The sequence below is a fragment of the Cololabis saira genome, chromosome 9 (genome assembly GCF_033807715.1).
Source record: "Cololabis saira isolate AMF1-May2022 chromosome 9, fColSai1.1, whole genome shotgun sequence".
Taxonomy (NCBI): Eukaryota; Metazoa; Chordata; class Actinopteri; order Beloniformes; family Belonidae; genus Cololabis; species Cololabis saira.
In genome coordinates this window covers 38,759,267-38,778,331 of record NC_084595.1, presented here as the reverse complement: position 1 = coordinate 38,778,331, position 19,065 = coordinate 38,759,267, and the positions used below count along the sequence as shown (strand labels likewise).

At 40.8% G+C, this 19,065-nt stretch overlaps 2 protein-coding genes across 2 annotated transcripts; one reads left to right on the top strand and one right to left on the bottom strand.

Annotated features, from left to right (window-relative positions):
- Nucleotides 1-4,461: 4,461 nt before the first annotated feature.
- Nucleotides 4,462-7,135, bottom strand: gpx8 (glutathione peroxidase 8 (putative)). The gene is made up of 3 exons (XM_061730085.1): nt 6,888-7,135; nt 6,477-6,738; nt 4,462-4,963 (listed from the first exon to the last, which is right to left on the bottom strand). Exons 1-3 carry the CDS (start codon nt 7,092-7,094, stop codon nt 4,800-4,802), a joined length of 633 nt encoding a protein of 210 aa, XP_061586069.1. The 5' UTR covers nt 7,095-7,135; the 3' UTR covers nt 4,462-4,799.
- A 1,587-nt stretch (nt 7,136-8,722) lies between these two features.
- On the top strand, nt 8,723-17,033 carry LOC133451287 (cell division cycle protein 20 homolog B-like). Its single transcript, XM_061730257.1, has 11 exons — nt 8,723-8,752; nt 8,810-9,017; nt 9,836-9,945; nt 11,075-11,132; nt 11,982-12,098; nt 13,004-13,242; nt 13,368-13,462; nt 14,170-14,398; nt 15,798-15,923; nt 16,026-16,149; nt 16,908-17,033. Exons 1-11 carry the CDS (start codon nt 8,723-8,725, stop codon nt 17,003-17,005), a joined length of 1,434 nt encoding a protein of 477 aa, XP_061586241.1. The 3' UTR covers nt 17,006-17,033.
- Nucleotides 17,034-19,065: the final 2,032 nt, after the last annotated feature.

Here is a 19,065-nt window from a genome sequence, read left to right as displayed (position 1 = left end):
TAAAAGATGAAATCCTATAAATCAAGAACTTTCTTGTCAATCAGCTCCTTCATTGACTGTAAAAACTTAAGTTTTGGAGCCAAAACAGACACTTTTCCTGGGATCAAATGCGACTGTGCAGAAGTCGAGGCTCGGCCTGACAGAAACATTTGAGCGGTCCAGCTGCCGCCAAGCGGCGGGTCGATGCGGGGGGAGAGGCGAGGACGGACACAATCAGTCTCTAGGAAACCAAAGCCAAACCTGGATGGGGGCTTGTGGAGGGAAATAGATGACAAAAATATGCGGGAAGGCGGCAAATATGACAACAGAGAATGTAACGCGTTTTATTTGAGCCGTTTTCTTGGCTTGCTGCACATTTTGAAACATTGACAACAAGTGTGAAATAATTTAGACACAAACACATTGGAAAAGCGGGATCTAAACGTCAGACGAGAAGATGAATCAGATATAACTATACCTGTCAAGTCTCCCAGTTTTGGCTGGGGAACTACTGTATTTTACCCCTCTTTCCTGACGTCCTCCGTATTAGTATTTTCAAGTAAATTTCCCGTTTTATAATAATAATTTTTAAACTGCAAACTGAATTGTCGATAGCCTCGCGAGAACTGCCACCTGCTGTAGCCTGGGTGGCAGTTCTCGCGAGGTTAGTGGCAACAACGGGAGCAAACCGGAGCAAACTCGGAACAACAAATCAGAGATGGATGGATGTAAAGAGAGAGAAAACATTTGTGCCCAAAAAAGAAGACTTGGTGTAAATATCTCTAAAAATTGGATAGAAAATGTAAAGAGGACCAGGTGGTGCACAGTTACCCGTTCTGGAAGATTTGATGTTAGTGTGACTGTCTCTCACAGGGGAAGGACGATGTCAGTCAATACCAGAGAGCCATGAGTGAAAATGACAAATTAAAAGAAAATATAAATGTTTCACTTGAAGACAAACTGGAAATATTTAAAATAAATACATGTGCTTTAATTCACTTTTGTGTTTTTATTTAGGCTCTATTATAGGAATACATGAGTGTCCACAGCATTTCAGTGTGAAAAAAGGTCGGCCTATCAGGCTATGAGCACATAATTGTAGTTTTGAAGTGATTGACAGGTAGTTATTTTGGACCTTTCATAAATCTGTCTTAAAATGTAAGATACTGGACCTCGGTAGGGCTGGTGGGACAGCGGCAGAAAAGTGCCCGTGTTTTTAAATCTAAAACATGACAGGTATGGATATAACTTAATTATTTTTGAAAGACCCCCAAAATAAAATACTAATCTCAGAGAGGACTGGCTTTAATAGGCCTAAATGAAAGACTCAATCATGTTTGGTGCATGTGCGCTCCGCGGGGCCCCGGCCGCACCTGAGGCTGCAGGAGCGCAGATGGAGGCGCCGCGGGAGCGCGCCCCCGCCCCCGAGCGCGCCGTTCACAGCGTTTAGCGCCACATCAGCTCCAGATAAACTTTGTTCGCTAGTGCGTGTGTGTTATGCACTAAACCGACCTCACCTTTTGTCACCAAAAAAATGTAAGAAACAGGTCTTTGTCTTTTTCTGCTGCAAACGATTAGGGGGGAAAAGGAATGAGCAACAAATGCGTTTTTTCATTGTTTACTTTTCTTTCCTTATTTGTTTCCAGTGGAAACCATGGCGCCTACAATATCCCTGACCACGTTTATGCAAATTGAGGGGGGTGGGGGGCTTTTCCCGCTCCCCTGTCCGCCTTGCACAACTATATCTGAGGCTGCAGCAGCATAGGAGGCTGCAAGTGCACAGGAGGACTGACCCAAGCCACTCAAACAGCTCCAGACACAAGGAAGACTGCGTTTTACTCAAAAGTACCAGAAGATGAGAAACGGCAAGTCCAATAAACGGGTGAGTGGATTATGCAATAGCATTCAAATGTCCAGAATAGCCCAGAAGAAATGAGCCTTTGAATCTGTTGTTGGTGCTGCTGCAACCAGGGGTCCGTTTCACAAAGCAGGTTCAACAAACTCTGAGTCTAATCCTGAACTCTTAGTTGATCTACTCTGAGATCGGAAACTCTGAGTTTTCGGTTCCAGAACAGCGGATTTGAGGTAATTTACTCAACTCTAAGTAGTTTCACCTGGAGTTAAACTCGTGCGTGAGGGAAATCAAAAGCCATCATCAGTAGAGCGCTGATACAAGGATTCACCATGGCAACCGGCGACACAAAAGAGCGACTTACATTTTCTTTTTTTTCTTTTTAACTTTATTTATCATTTCAATTTACAAAATCCCTTTGACGAAACATCAGTTTGCATCTCTAGATCCACATACTTCACGCCACTGGAGTTAGAAGTGTTAATACGTGCGTATGGTGAGTATGAGAGCATATTTTGGAGAAAAAAAAATGAAATTTTATTGTCATTTAGATCAGGGTCGTCAATTGGGTACGGCAGCTGCCACACCTCGGCTTCAGGGGAAAATGTAAATGTTTTATTTTTTTAAATACATTTATGGAATTACTCTGTGTCTATTTGTATTGATTTGTTCTATTAATTAATACATGTAAAATAACTACAAATGCATATCAGAACAACATGATGGATTTCACTAGGTATTATCTTTCCCAACACTTGTACCCCCCTCATATCTGGAAAGGTCCCAGCGTCCCTGACAACAGTGGTCGCTATCAATCTCGTTTTTAGTGCGCTCTGCAGTGTTACTAACTTACAAAAATGAAAATGAAGCAGACAACCACGCAATAAAAAAAAAGAAAGAAGACAAGTGATGGGTCCAGAAGATATTAACGAGGCTGTTAGCCACTGATGGATTAATTATGCAAGTTCATCTCAAAGTAATATATAAATCCTCTTATACATCTGTTTAAGGGAAATATTTGACTTTTTTTTACTCTCCCTCTCCTTTTTGCATTTGGACTTTAATTGTTTGAAGTTAAAATCTGATGTCCCTGTGATATTGTTGCACTGACATAGTGAATAAAGTGAACGAGTTAAATTGCATTTGTTAGATAAGCCTTTTCTGCTCTCTAACTCTGCCGCTTGCTGTCCGTGGTGCAGAAAACGGATGTGTATTGCGTAAAGACCCATTGGCTGAATTGACGCCACTGAGGGAGGAGACAGAGAGAAACTCCAGGTTCGCTGAAATAAACCTGGTCCCGACCAGGTTAGATTCAGAGCGTCTGTTACTACGGTAACTGACCGAGAGCTTAAGTTACCTCTCTTTGTGAAACAGGCTAGAGTTACCTCTCTTTCTCTGGTTTGAGTTACCTCCCTTTGTGAAACGGAAAACTCAGAGTTTCCCTCATTTCAGGGTTAACAGACTCAGAGTTTTCACTAAACCTGCTTTGTGAAACGGACCCCAGGTAACCGGTAAACTCCAAACACAGCACTGCTCCGGCTTCATCCAACACAACCCCACCATGAGTTAGTCTTTGGGTAATATCAGTCTGATAGAACAATTACCACTGGCATTTAATCATATTAGTGAGAGAATACTCATCTAGCTTGAAAATTATTTGAAAAGAGTAGAAAGCGGAAATCACCTGAATGTTTTACAGGATTAAAAGGAAGGTGAGGTTAAGTTTCAGGTGAGCTCCAGAGCTGGTGATGTGGTGGCGGTGCAGTTTAGTGCTGCTGGACGCTCTCATACACGGATAGATGCACTCCTCACCACTGCTACAGGTCACCACTGCTACCTCAGACGTGTCAGCAGACAGGAGCGCTCTTCAGCTTCACCTTTGAATGCAAAGTCCACCAGCAGGGAAACGTGTGAATGGAAGAAGAAAACATTTGTAAGTCTCATAGGTCTCCCGATTTGTGACTGTTTGGGAGGCAGTGTGATGTTAGCTGACTGTTGTGTCTATTGCCAGCTCACACCGCTCTGCCACCTGAACAATTACATTTGACTCCAGTCATTTTGTTTCAGTCAATCAACCTTGCACAGCTGGATTTGGAAGTGGAACACATGCACATCCTTGAACTTGTGGTTCCAGAAAAACAGAACAAACCCTTTAGGCCTTTTTGCTACAGCTATTACATGTATGACATGTTGGGTGATTGGAAGGCAGTGTTTCGTTAGCTGGTTGTAATGCAAGGTGCCAGCTTACCTGCTGCTGCCCTCCAAACGTCCATTTAACTTGCATTCACTTCTTTCATCCGACATGTGATTCAGAGCTGGTGTTGTGCATCAAAACTGGTACTTTTTGTTTACAGTCACCCTTTTTTATGTTCTGACTGAACTATGTCCCAGGATTACACACATGAACAGCTGCTATAAAGTGATATGTATAAAATGAAGAGTATTAGCATGAATATTGTAGATTTGTGTGAAGTTTTAAGTTCTTTGACACTGCTATCAAACTATGGATTATTTAAAAGTAGTGAGCAATTTTATCTATAAATTCATAGTTAAATCAAATTCATTTTATTGCTGGACAGAAGTATCAGAATTTGCTTGGCTTAAAAATGAGTCAAAATAGGAAATAATGATTCATTTCATCATAAGAGTTTAATGTAAACTTGATGTAAAAATCGATGCAAAAAAGTAGAAAGATAAAGTAGAAAGAAGAACATTTGTAAAAAGCCAACATGACAAATACTTGATCCTTCAGTTGCAGCAGTGGTCACTGTAAGGACTGTTCATCACAGCTGTCAACCACAGGTTGCATGCCTCCCACTGCCTCTGTGGCTGACACTAGTGGATAATCCTGCACATTTGTTGGGCGATGCACCTCCCGGCCGCTCTCACTGGTGACAGTTCAGACACTCCTGGCTGTCGGAGCTCAGGAACACAGAGCAGCACGTCCAGGATCTACCGGGAAACTCCATCATAGCTCCACCCGCTTCTTGAGGATGATCTCTCGCACCAGCGACGTGACCTCTTGCCGGATGCTCTCCATGGGCTCGTCCGTCCGCCAGAACCGGACCACCTTCCCCTCCGGGTTCACCAGGAACTTCCAAAAGTTCCACTTTGGTATTTTCTGCACGGAATCTGTAGAAAGAAAGAAAAGACAAATGTTATAGAGGTATTAATGGTGCAAAAACTAAATCTAAAATGAAAACTCAACATCCAATAGACAGCATGTGTAGAAAAAACAAACCCAACACATCAGGGGCTTTTTATCACCCTGTTGCTTCAGACTTGTTCATTTGCTGTATTTTTCATTTACATGCACCAAATGTTCAGTGGGTGAGAGTCCGCTGATTGTAGGCACGCTTTCTTTTCAACCAAACCACAGTGGCATAATCCTGTGCTACATTCAGAATTTGGTTTGGCTTTCCCTTCAAAAATTATGAAAACCTTCTGGGGAAACATCTGGTTTGGAGCTTCTTTTGCTCCAGTAAACGTCTCCTTCAAAGTTAGCAGTCTCGTGTGCACCAGTGCCTCTTCATAAAAATCACAGGTGCTGACTTTGAAATGGTTATTACAATACTCTTTCGCTCCATGCATGAAGGAAAGAAATTTATGTTACATGAGCTTCTCTAACGATTTAAAAAAAAAAAAAAAAAAAGCATTAGCCCATTTAGTGGTTTGCACTACAGAAATTGAATCCAGTTCTGTCAAAATGCTTTTAGATCATGGACACCTTGTTCTGAGTTTGACTTTATTCCCTGCGTACAGACTTTTTCAAACTTCATCATCTCTAGTCCTCTGTCTTTGGAGACCTAACGTTGCAGATTTCTTCAGAATCATCCCCTAAAAAACCCCAAAATAAGTTTCTTTTATTAGCCTATTCTTTCTATAACAGCAACTAGTTTAATTATACAGTTACAGAACTGAACGTTGAACTAGTTCATGAGAAGTATGAACTTGCACAACACTGGACATCACTGACCCACATTGGTCCATAATAGGGTTGACAACCGTCCCTTCAAAAATGGAATCGTCCCGTATTTATAAACTAAAGTACGCGTCCCGTTTTTAGCTGAAAAGAGACCCACTTTGTCCCGTATTAGTCAAAAAAATAGTAATAAAATGCCGAAGGAAAATGGCATTGAGCTGTTGAGTTCATAAGTTATTTTTTCTGTTATACTACAACTGTAGCCTACAGTCATGGCCTTTGAGGCACAAATATGTTTACAAGTTTTCTACAGACTTTCTGTTTGCACTAAAAATGTGCACTATTACAGAATGGATGTTCTGCTTTCTTTCTACTGTTTTATATTAATTTATACAATTTTAAGTTAAGCAGGACAGGTTTCTGTTTAAGAAAGTTACTTATTTTATTCAGTTCATTTTGTTGTTTTGTATTAGAGTGAATTGCTGGATAATAATTTGTTTTCCATGTGTTCATGGCATTCAAAAATATGCATCTAATTCAATTCAGGTTCGAGTCAAATAGTTAAAAAATTGTTTCACTCAAAAAAAGAGAGCTTAAAAATTCACCACACCAGGAAGGGTGAAGACAATCCGGTGAGGTGTCCCTTATTTATTTCTCAGGGGGTTGGCAACCCTAGTCCATGATCACAGCGGGGGACATGCATCGGTGCGGGTGATTCCTAACCTGTGAGGAACCTGAGCGCAGGCTCGGCCTCCGAGCCCATGATCTTGACCCTGCTGAAGAAGGGGAAGGTGACTCCGTACGTGGCCTTGGCGAACGCCTCGATGTCTCGGCTCAGCCCCTTCTCCGTGTCCCCGAACTGGCCGCAGGGGAAGGCCAGCACGTTGAAGTGCGAGGTGCCCAGCTCCCGGTGCAGCTCCTGCAGAGCCCTGTAGTTCAGCTCCGTGTGCTCGCACTGACTCGCCACGTTTACAACCAGCGACGCCTGCAAAAGAGAGGCTGCGATTACCAGCAAACTCTGCAACACATGCCGCTTAAGCGATGCAACAAGTCTTGCACAGATCTTTTTTTCACACTTTTTTCTTTTTGTAATCCTGAAACGGAAAAGGCTGATGGTTGATGATGTGGACATACTTTTCCTCGGTACTTCTCCAGGGAAACCGTCCTCCCTTTGGCGTCTTTAACCTCAAAGGAATAAAAGTCCTCTGGTTTTCTGGGTTTCACCAGCTGAGTCTGGAGGAGGAATAAACACCCCACACCCACTGTCATGCTCAGCAGGACCCGCAACCTCTTGATTCTGGGGTTGGAGGATTTGGTGGGATAACCCCCTAGTGCCTCCATCTTGGAGCACGAAGAACGAACGAGGAGAACCGAGCTCGGCGTGGGGACTGCCAGAATCCCGAGTGGACCAGATGGGGAAAAAAAAAAAAAAAAAAAAAAAATCTGTCAAGTTAGTGAGAAACCACCACTACAGTACCGGAAACAGCCTTCAAAATAAGTTTAAAAGTCTAAAAAGCTGTGTTTACAATTTCATGAATCTCGGACTCAAGTTATCAAATTAAACATATCACAAATCATTTAGATTTGATTAATTTAAATAAAAAAAAAGGTCAAAGAGGCCAATTATTTTTACATTAGACTAAGCTCATTTCCAGCCAAATGGTTCCCTGAGAGCAGGCTCTTCAAGTCGGGTCCTCGATGGATTCTGTCATCAACACACCTGATTCAAATTAATGGATCATCATCTGCACCAGTCTGTTACTGACACCATTGTTTGTACCAGGATGTGTTGAAACAGGGAAACATCTAAAACATGTAGGCCCTAGAAACTCTGTATCCAGCTTTAACTCCTAAAGGCTGGAATTTCTTCGTACTGACAAAAACAGACTCTTAAAAGGAAAAACACCTGTGGAAAACAACATTAAGTCAGTTAATGAACAATATGCACAAGCACAATTTGACCCCTTTAAAGAATGCAGTTGTGCCAATATGGTTGCATCATTTTTTGTCAAACTTCAATGAAATATCAGGTGTAAAATGAATCATTGATTTCCTTTCTGGGACATCTGCTTCACTGTTCTCACAAACAGGCATCTCTTTGCATTAAAGAGTAGTACATGAAAGGCCAAATAGAACTTTATTTCCATAACAATACAGAATTATTCAGTGCAAAATCTCACAAGAGCCTCAAATGTACAGGTAACACATCTATCTGACATCTTATCCTCAGAGAGGTCTGCATACTTTTAACAATAAACACTGTATGTTATAGCAACCTCTTAGCAACCAGTAAGCTGCGTTCTAGCAACAGCCTTTTAATACTGAAGTTAACACTGAATGAACACAAACGTCTGAATTATCTGCCTAGCAACCGCTTAACGGCTTTTCAGTACTTACCTACTTAGCGTGGAAGTAACTGCTGAAAATCCTCCTCACAGCCCAAACAAATTCAAGTCCAACCCGTGGTCCTTTAATGTATGTTTTCCCTTACTAGTGCCAGGTTTATGTCTCTCAACTTTTAACCAAAAGCCATCAAAACCAGTACATATTTAAGCAAGCAAGCTTCCATCCATCCATCCAATATCTGTATCTGATTTTCCTGTACAGGCTGCCTGTCCATTACAGGGCAAGATATAGACAAGCAACCACACAAGCTCACATTCACTCCTATGTTCAATCTAGAATCACCTATCAACTTGAAAAGCATGTTTATGTAATAATTGCTGGGGGGTTATGTTCGGGGTATCTGGAAAGTGCCTAGAGACAACTTGTATTGTAATAGGCGCTATATAAATGACATTGAATTGAGTATGGAAGGAAGATGGATGAGAAAATCGACTTAATGTGGTCCAACCATAGACGTTAGTAAACTGTCCAACTACCAGGCTACATTTTATGCAACTTTTATTTTGAAAGTTCAAACCAGAAATGCTCCCCTTAATGCTGTTTCTTTTAAAGAACTTTGGTTCATGTCGCTTTTCTCAAAGTTTGAAATCCATGTAAATGACCATAATTCTGAGACATATTATTGTATATATTTATGTATCTTTCCCCAGAAACTTCACAATATCCCGGAGATCCAACACAAACGCTTCAGGAGGTGGCTCATCCAGAGGAGCGGCGCCGACAGCCCTGCTGTGATTCCGCCGGTGGCCGCCAGGTGGCGGTGTGGTCCCAACTTTGAGCTCGATACCGTGTGTAGGAGGCTGGAGCTCGACTCCCCCCCGAGACCAGCACACACACCCCCACAGGGAGACCCTGCAGGTATCACTACCCAGCAGGACCATGTCCTGCAACAATCACCCCATCTTAACTGCAATTAGTAATCTAATTATTACCAAAATCCTGTTTTTAAATGACCTTGTTTTGGTCCTTTGAATCATATTCAGAATCAGCTTTATTGGCCAAATTTGAACATGCCAGACAGGGAATTTGACTCCGGTTATTTCGCTCACTGTACCCGGATTTAAAAAAGTAGCAAACAGTAAATAAGCAAATGTGGCTCTTATTAATATACAATTAAAACCATATTTTGTTGAAATTCTCATTTTATTTACATTTTTGGAGTTTGGTCATGATAAAACAAAGTTAGTCCTCAGATGTATTTAGGCTTCTTCAATTGTCTAATTACTGAGACAACAAAACAAATGCTTAAAAAAAAAAAGAATGCATACCACACAGTTTATAAGTTATTGCAATCGCCAACTTTTCTGTTTGCTAGAAAAAAAACTGCAACAGTGCTTATTTATTCAGATAAATGTTTAATTAATGTATGCATCACAACGTCCTGCAGCAGGTTTTAGCACTACAGACAACGCCTAAACTGTCATATTCACAACTCTGCACTTGCAGTGTAACATATTCATGGCTTAGTTGTGAAATAGGCGTCAACTTATGCCTCTATTAAAACATTTTCCTTACCATTTAACACTTCTGCAAGCCCTTTTTTATTCATACCCCTTGAGTCCAGATGTCTCATCACGTAGAGGAAGTGAATGTGTGTGTGTGTGTGTGTGTGTGTGTGTGTGTGTGTGTGTGTTTGCAATTTGACCAGAGTTTTCTGAATATCTTTCTGGAAACAGTGGCATCAGGTGTCAGAAGCTACACAGAGGCCGTTGGACCACAGAACACAGCACACACGCATGTTTCCAGAGCCAGAGCATGGCCGGACACAGAAAAGCCCCCAGAACAGGTGTGTTTCTGAAGAGTTAAAGAAATGAGATTGAAGTCTACAAATGCAGAAGAACCTAACTATCTGAAGAAATACAGTTTGCTTTGTCCCATCTTAAGTAGCATCAGTGTTGCATCTCCAGTCCAGTCTCTTGTCCAGGTGGGCAGGAGAGAAGGATGCTGAGCTTGTGTCCATACTGAACATTTTGAAGAACATGTTCAATCTATTGTTATTTATCCGTCCAGACATCCATCTGTCTGATTCTTCTCCTGCTTGAAACCTGCGATCAGTGTTCAGGAGCTCACTCTCCAGTACGCCTCCATGTTGTTTCTAATCTTGACTCTAACTTGTTTCTGTACACTCATCAATAACTGTATTGCCCCCTTCTGAAGACTATTTTTTCTTCTTGTTCAGGTCATTAGTGATCCATAGTTGCTTTTTAGGAACTCATCTTGCTGTTCTGATGAGGATAGTGCTGTCCACACAGAAGCTAATGTACAACACAATCAGCCAAGGTGTTGCTGTCATGGTGTTGCTGTCATGGTGTATGCAAGAACCGTATGCATCTTTGAAATATATATACTGTATATATATATATATATATATATATATATATATATATATATATATATATATATATATATATATATATATATATATATATATATATATATATATATGGCCAAAGTGGAAAAATAAACATACTGAATCAGAAAAAAGTTTATTGCCAAGTACATTACTGGATATACAAGGAATTTGTTTTGGCGTAGTTGGTGCAACAAGTTTTTCTAAATATTGTAGATATGAAACAGTGATATTTTTAGCGGTATAGACAATATACAAACAAGTAATGGGATTAGCAGTATATGGGTTAGTATGAATATATAAATATATATACATGGTAAGTGATTCAGGTAAGTATAAGTAAGAGCGGTCCAACATGTGATCACAGTGCGAGTTTCCAAAGTGCGAGCTGAGCATTGATGTAACGCATAGAGTGCAGGTTAAGTTAAGTGTCATGGCAGGTAGGGTGTGGGGGAGAGGAAGAGTGTCAGGGTGCGTTCCTGGTTAATAAGGCTAGTGGAAGATGGGAAGTGAAAACAAACATATAAAAAGATCAAATCTATTATAGAGTATTTATATTTTGCAGAAAGCCCAGCTGGTGTGGAGAGCAGCAGGTCGAGCGGACGGACGTATACAACAAGTTGGTAAGGCGTGAATAAGTGTCACAGCATCTGAATGATATGTGTGATTATACTACCCAAGGTCACATGTGCCAAGAATAGTGAGAAGATTTAACGGTCCAGAGTTTTTTTTACACAGAAAAAAAAATATTGCATTTGAGTTAAATTGACATGTTGACTCAGTGGTGAAATAGAAAACTTCTGATTGCTTCGCAAAGTGCGGCAGCATGATAACGGATAAGGAATTGATAACGGCTACCCATTGACTGAGCAGGCTGTCAATCATTAGAGAAAAACGTATTGCTTTATGTAAACTATCCTGATGTAATACAAAAAAAAAATCTCCCTGCCCCCCTTTCTCAGAGTTGTAATGAGTGTGAAATCAAACAATTGAGACTAAAATGGTCTTTTGAACCAGGCTGTAAATGTGTTTATTTCTGCTCTCAAATTGGATAATTTAACAGGGAAGTCAATGGAGATTGGCTCACTTTTAGAGCCAGCCTCCAGTGGCCAGTTGAGGAACTGCAACAAATCTTATAGTTGTTTTTTTTTGTATGCAAAAACCAGGATTTGTGGGATTTTTCTGTCTGGTTGGGCCAGTATAAATAGGCGACGAAGTACAACTGGTGGAGTACAACTTTTACATAAATGTGACAGAACAAGGACATGCAGAGGCCTAAATAAAGTAAACGCAGTGACTATTCACTCACTTAAGCAAGTGTTCATCGCTTGTTGGCAGCAATTGCATATAAAAGTATGGTTTTCTTATAATTGCCACAACAAAGTGATCACATTTTAGTTAAAGCATTAACAGTTTATTCATAGGATATACATGTTGAGAGTTATAGTTTTTGTAATACTTTCCCATTGCAGGTTCTGAAGAGAGAAGACATGGTTTGCAGCCTTTTGCTGTTCTGAACAAAGCTGGTGTAGGTCTGCAGAGAAAGTCCGTGATGATGTTGGGGGCACCATCACTGCTGAACGACTACTGTAAGAGAAGACCCGAGTCCCATTTCATTTTACAAATATTTGTGTGTATATATGTGCTTATCCTTGGGGTGTTGACCAAGAAAGCCTTCACTCTTCAAGAAATATTTAGCTTGATCACAACATTTTTCTTGGTCCCTAGAAGAATCATCAGAGAAATTAAATAAAAATGGAAACTCTTCTTGGTTGTCAAGGCTGGATTTTCCACGTCACCTTTGGGACACTGTCTGGTAGAGAGGTGACGTTAAAAAAGTTGAATGCTTTGTCAAAAATGCACAACACCCTGTTGAGAAGAGGGGAAAAAAAGGCTTTGCATACGAATTGTGAAACCCTGCTGTGTGTCATGGTGGAGATAACGTCATGGTTTGAGGCCGTTTGCTCTTTCAGGGCACGAGTGGTTTACATATAATCATGGAGGGAAAAGAGGAAGATGCTGCTTTTCTGGAGTAAACATTGCATCGTGGCTCAGGAGAAGTGTGGTGATGTGACCAGGAGGACACGGCAGGAGCACTGCAGGGAATCAACATCAAAATTAAAGAAACAGGACGAACTTGACGTTGAAAAGGAACAAATAAGAGACATAAACCCTCCCAAAAAGTTCCTACTACATGAGAGATCTGATAAAAATAGTGAAACTTTAGATTTTTCAATAAAGATATAAAAATAACACAGTTTGAGTTTCCAATTGAGATTATGTTTGTATTTAATTGTTGATTATAAGCTCAGATCACAATTTATCATAATGCAACAAGGATTTGTAGTAATTGCAAAGATTCACTTGAAATCCTCGAACACATTGGTAGTTGACGTGAAAAGTCTGTTATACTTGTTAAAAAACCCACCTACAATAATTTAAGCTACAGTATAGCCTCTTTAGTTCTTTTCCTTTTCCATTTCTTTCCTTTTAGATGCAAGTGTTCTCGACTGCAGTTGTGACGGGATGGTTGCGTTAGCACTTGGCTCTTCTGTCCACCTGTGGAATTCAGAAACTCATGAGGTGGTCGGACATTTGGAGCCGAATCCAGACGCGAGCCGACCTCACCGCCAGGCCCCGTCCGTCTCCTGCCTGTGCTGGAGCAGAGACGGCAGAGTTCTGTGCATCGGAAACAGGCGAGGGGGGATGCAGGTAACTTCTCTGGAGATGCGGGTGCCAAAGGGGCTTAGGAGCCATTTCAGCAAAAACTGCGGTGGTCTCTGAGGGGAAGTTCAACACCCTTCTGAATCAGCAGGGTGACGGTTTGTGATGCATCAGAGTTTCTCTTTGACGTTTAGTTGTGGGATGTTGACCACAAGCAGAGCATAAGATATCTCCATTCACACCTGTCTTCGGTGGGGGCCCTTTCCTGGAAACAGCAGTTACTCACCAGGTATTTTGGTGCATGATATTTTAAACTATCATTTGAAGTCTGTTTAGGATAATGGCTGGCTGAACAGTTACTATATGTATACAGTATATATATATTAGGGCTGTCAAACGATTCATTTTTTTAATCGCGATTAATCGCATGTTGTCCATAGTTAACTCGTGATCAATCGCATATTAATCGCACATTTATTCACACATTTCTTTGCTGTTTAAATTACCTTAAGGTATTTTTTAAATGAGAAAGGGCAAATATGCTGCTTTATGCCAATGTTTATTCAACTTTCCACAAAAAAAGCTTTTGACCTGAATGTAACATTCCTTCATAAATACAAACACAATGTAGTCCCCAACTTTACACTTGTGTGCTGCGCTCTCTGCATCCGTCGGTAATTCATTACAAATCGACAGTACATGCAAATAACTTTAGTCCAACAAACCATCTGGGTATCTTTTTGAAAGTGAACTAGCCGTTCAAAAGTCCCTTTTCATTCTCCATCTTTCAGTTCACCACACTTTTCCTCAGGCTACGGGTGCCGTCGACGGCCAGAACTTATATAATGCGCTTTTTTTTTCATCCTGCGCATTTATCACGCGTTAAAAAAATTGTCGGCGTTAAGAGGACGTTAACTTTGACAGCCCTAATATATATATATAGATACTGTACATAAAGGTTTTCCCTGCTCTCTGATAGTGTCTACAATCCCACAGTGGCTCTGCTCTGGGACACATCCACCACCTGGACCCCCGGGCTCCTGCACCGGTGATAGGCGTAGCCTCCCAGAAGGGGGGGGTCTGCAACCTGCAGTGGTCCCCTGGAGACGACTGGCTGGCCAGCGGCTCACCGGAGGGTCTTCTCCATATCTGGGATAGTGACATCACGGGGCCCAAAGGGCCACAACAGCCGATTATGACCATGGAACAACCCAGTGCTGTTAAGGTATCTTCAGTTGAGACTACAAATTAAAGGTAGGGAAAGTTATTCTTGGGAATCTTGTCACATTCAGTGAATATATATATAGTTCCTCACCTTCCACGACCTGCTCATCTGATGAGCACAATCAGGAAAAAAAGAAACAAAAAAAAACCACTACAGACACAGCCCAGAAATTGCTTACCCTACCTTTAAATCTAGAAAAGAGTCTGAGCGTGCATTTTTACTGCCTTCTGCTGTACTTTGAGTAAAATTATATTACAATTATAAGAATTTTAAAAAGCTGATTTGAAACATTAAAGTTTGACATACTGTAGTTTTAATGTAGTATGTTTGCATGCCAGTAGATAGATAGATAGATAGATAGATAGATAGATAGATAGATAGATAGATAGATAGATAGATAGATAGATAGATAGATAGATAGATAGATAGATAGATAGATAGATAGATAGATAGATAGATAGATAGATAGATAGATAGATAGGATAGGATGCAGGAAATTAAAGCAGCACAATGTAACTTTCAGCTTTTGTTGAGTTTAGCGGCTCCTTTGGACAAAAGCGGTAGTGCTTTACCAGTAGTGTGGAAGGGTTCCTACCATCCACCTCAAAGTTACATAGTGCCAGTGAAGGCGATACAGACCCCTCAGACCATGACAGAGGTGTCATTAAACCTGTTGGAAGTTGATGTTCCATCACAATGACTCTGGAAATATTATATTAAGGTGGAAAAGTTACATTGTGCTGCTTTAAGGTGTTACATCAGCAGCAGCAGCAGCAGCAGCATCAGTGCGTTTTTTTTCATGCATGCATTCAACACAAAGATAAAAAAACAGATCCAATAAAAAAAAACAGATCACTTAGATTTAAAATTATATTTAAAATTAAAATGCTTGGGTACTAAAGTGCTGAGTAATAAAGTGCTAAGAATAAAGTGCTGGAGTATTACACATACAGTAGGACAGTTATAGAGCTTGATGGCAGCTGGGAGGAACGACTTTCTGTGGCGTTCGGTTTTGCATCGTGGTGGGATCAGCCTGCCACTGAAGCTGAAGCTGAACAGTATTCACTGTTATGCCATACGTGTTCAACGAAAAATGATTTCTCAGCCCCTTCTCTAAAGCCACAACCTAAAGGTTGATCTGATTCGTATCACATACTTGACTTGCAGCAGTAGATCTGCAGCTCTCTCAGACTGATTATGGGTTTAGTGATAACTATAATCAGCCATATCAGTCATATACTGCAAGTGTTCAGTTTCTGACTTGAGGATGACTAATCTCAACGAATACAGGACTGAGTAGCAAGGAACGTGTTTTTAGGATTAATCTGCTGTCACTTAGAGAGGTCAAATATATTTGGTGATCCCGCATTGTGTCTATAATGTGTTATTTCATGCATAGGCGTTGGGATGGTGTCCGTGGCAGAGAGAGGTGATTGCTACTGGAGGAGGATGGAAAGACGGTGAACTGAGAGTCTGGGACACACGATCAGGCTCTTGTTTGACGTCTGTGAACACAAACTCACAGGTGCTTACATTCTGACTCGTATCAGAGGGGTTTTAAAACATTTTCAATTACACTCTACACTATAGTTGGTTGATAGATTATTCCCAATGACTCCATCTGTAGATTTGTTCCCTGCGATGGGCTGAAAAGAAGAGATATCTTGTCACAGGCCACGGCCTTCCTCATCACCAAGTCACCTCCTGGGCGTGGGAGTTTCCCTCGCTCAGGCGGATCCACCAGCTCACAGGTCAGAAAACATGTCAAATACGTTAAATCTACTATTCTGTTTACCATGTTCACAACAGCCTCGTTGGAATAAGAGTAGTACAAGATCACACATGCTGAGTGATATCACAGCAGCACAACCGTCATCTCCCACCCAGTTGATTTGTAAGCCAGTTTGTGCTGACTCATGCACGTCCTTGGCTTCTGGTGAATGTGAAACTATGATTTCACCAAAGTTAATGATCTCTGAACTGAAGAGCTTCCTGCTTTCCTTTAAGCAATGGCTTTTTCATGTTTTTAATTATGATTATGATTATGATCGCCATTGCTCCATAGCATACAGACACTAATCTCTTGAATTTTGGAGCACCTTCAGGGTTTCCCTTGCACTATTAGTCACCTCTCTTATCAATATCCTTCCTGCCTGTTCTGTCAAATTTGGTGTTCTTCTCTTTCTTGGTGCTTTTTTGTCTTTAAAATTCTAATATCTGATTCTCAGCGTGTTGGTCATCCATTTAAACCCCAACCCTAACCTGTTCTTCTACAGGATTTTGTCCCTAATCTGTATGCAGAGCCTCTTGGTTGGGGTAAAGGTACAGCTGGTACTACGCTAGTCTACTACGAAACACTTAGATCACGCTGAATGATTTGACTGAGCAGCTGTCTATCTGAAGTTAGACAGACTAATGTCTAGCTGTATAAGGTCTAATATCTTAATGTATATATTGTCACAGGGAATCTTTGGCAACTAAAAGTAGAATATTTTTGGTGTATCTTCAGGTCACTCTCATCGAGTTCTGCACTTGGCAATAAACCCCGACAACAGTCACGTCTTCTCTGCTGCAGCTGACCAGCGCCTTCACGTCTGGGATCTGTAGTTACAAACAACGCCGCTATCTGATCGGACCTGATGAAAGTCAGACCTCCACCACCGATACGAACATGTTCACACCTTCTGCACAGAAACTACGCACTTCCTGTATGCTCTTCTGAGCTAACCACAATAAAGAGCAACATATCTGATTATTTCTTTATAATTGATATGTTTAACTGGGTTTGACTGACGTAAGAATGATAAAACCTGTACAGCAGAGGTATTCTGGCAGGTAGTGATACAGGTCATATTAAATCTGAGGTATGAAGTTGCCGCCTGAACCTTGTGGGTCAGTTGGATTAGTTTTTATTTAGCTTTTTATTTGACACTTGCTATAAATAGATTCGACTTTACCCAGTGAATTGAATGCATCCAAACACTAGTGCATGTAAGCCAATGAGCAGTGTGAGTACAATAACTTGAGTTACACATCAACAGAAAGTAGATTAAAGTCCTCTTGAGAAAGGAAAAGAAAAAAACCCTCTTGCAAGTATGTGCCAAGATGAGGACACTTTGTTCAGAAGGACTGTGGTGAAGACTTCCTCCAACATGAAAAGTCAGACCACCACGACCACCGATGTGCGCTCTGTCATGGGTGACACGTTTACGGAGACGGATGTATAGAAGCAGCAGTGCATTATGAGCTGTGTAAACCTCCACTGCAAGGCCTTTGACCAAGAATAAACACATCACAAGCGTTGCAACTCCATGTCACTGGGAGCACGTCTTCCTGCAAGTGTTTGGCATTTATAGCTCAAAGTTCTGATGACTAAAACATGGACATCAACATCCTATGCTTGAGAGGTACGTTTTTTTTTTTATCCGTACATGCATAAGCACATGAACAAAAAAATGAAAGCAAGAACAGAAAGATCCTATGCTTGAGTGTGCGTTCAATGAAAAAAAAAAAGAAAATTAAAACCCTGACACGCCTGCGATATCAGGTCCACAAACGTATCTGGCCCTTATAGAAAATAAAGTAATCCACACTTCACGGTCAAATACATAGAATCACTGCATGGGATGAACTGGCCAAACAAGATTTTATAACTGTGTCAAGATAAGGATGCATTGCTTAGTGCTGTCAAGCAATTAAAAAATTGAGCGATTAATTCATTAAGATCTGTAATTAATTAATTAATCTAATTAATCGCTTTTTTAATCCGACCTAAAAATTGCTGAGAAAAGTGTTTTCCTTTATTTTCATTACATTATTGTGGCAGATCAAAAGATTGATATATAACAACCAAAAAAGTGGCTTCATAATGTCATTTAACAGAGGGATCAAAGTCAGCTCGACTCTTGTCAGTGAAGCTTTTTTTAAAGACTCAAGTGAATTGAATTAAATTCTCAAAGTCATAAAATACACGAACTTGCAAACTAGCGTTTTTCATTATGCTGGGTCTTAACATGGTCTGGAGGGAGGAGCTACCTGAAAACATTTTTAGCACTTATAAAAGCTCTGCACCTTCCTGCAGGTGTGCACTTGCGTCAAATGAAAAAAATCATGAAAACTTCCTTGTGCAAGTGAATTATCAAGTCTGGGAACTCACTCACACCACTTCTTACGTCATCCTGCAGCGTGAGGTGAAACTCCCAGGCACAAGAGGTTTTTGGGAGACAATGAGGAGAGAGTCCAGTATACGTTCTGCAGATGAATGAACAAAACTTGGAGCATACAACACAGCATATGGTGGGCCGTAAACACATCACAAGCGTTGCACCTCCATGTCACTGGGAGCATGTTTGCCTGCAAGTGTTTGGTATTTATAGCTCAAAGTTCTGATGACACTAAAACATGGACATGTGCAACCTATGCTTGAGAGGTACTTTTTTTTTTTTATCCGTACATGCATAAGCACATGAACAAAAAAATGAAAGCAAGAACAGAAAGATCCTTTCATTAAACGAGTGTGCATTCAATGAAAAAAAAAGAAAAAGAAAACCCTGACACGCCTGCGATGTCAGGTCCACAAACGTATCTGGCCCTTGTGGAAAATAAAGTAATCCACACTTCACGGTCAGATACATAGAATCACTGCATGGGATGAACTGGCCAAACAA

What these genes read in the sequence shown, in the direction of transcription:
- LOC133451287 (XM_061730257.1), top strand. Translation starts at nt 8,723, where the DNA reads ATGTCGCTTTTCTCAAAGTTTGAAATCCAT. An exon ending in CAGAAAAGCCCCCAGAACAG is followed by an intron (nt 9,946 to 11,074) that starts GTGTGTTTCTGA and finishes TATATTTTGCAG; the next exon opens with AAAGCCCAGCTGGTGTGGAG. An exon ending in TAACTTCTCTGGAGATGCGG is followed by an intron (nt 13,243 to 13,367) that starts GTGCCAAAGGGG and finishes TTTGACGTTTAG; the next exon opens with TTGTGGGATGTTGACCACAA.
- gpx8 (XM_061730085.1), bottom strand. Translation starts at nt 7,094, where the DNA reads ATGGAGGCACTAGGGGGTTATCCCACCAAATCCTCCAACCCCAGAATC. An exon ending in TGGAGAAGTACCGAGGAAAA is followed by an intron (nt 6,739 to 6,887) that starts GTATGTCCACAT and finishes TCTCTTTTGCAG; the next exon opens with GCGTCGCTGGTTGTAAACGT. An exon ending in TGCGCTCAGGTTCCTCACAG is followed by an intron (nt 4,964 to 6,476) that starts GTTAGGAATCAC and finishes TTCTTTCTACAG; the next exon opens with ATTCCGTGCAGAAAATACCA.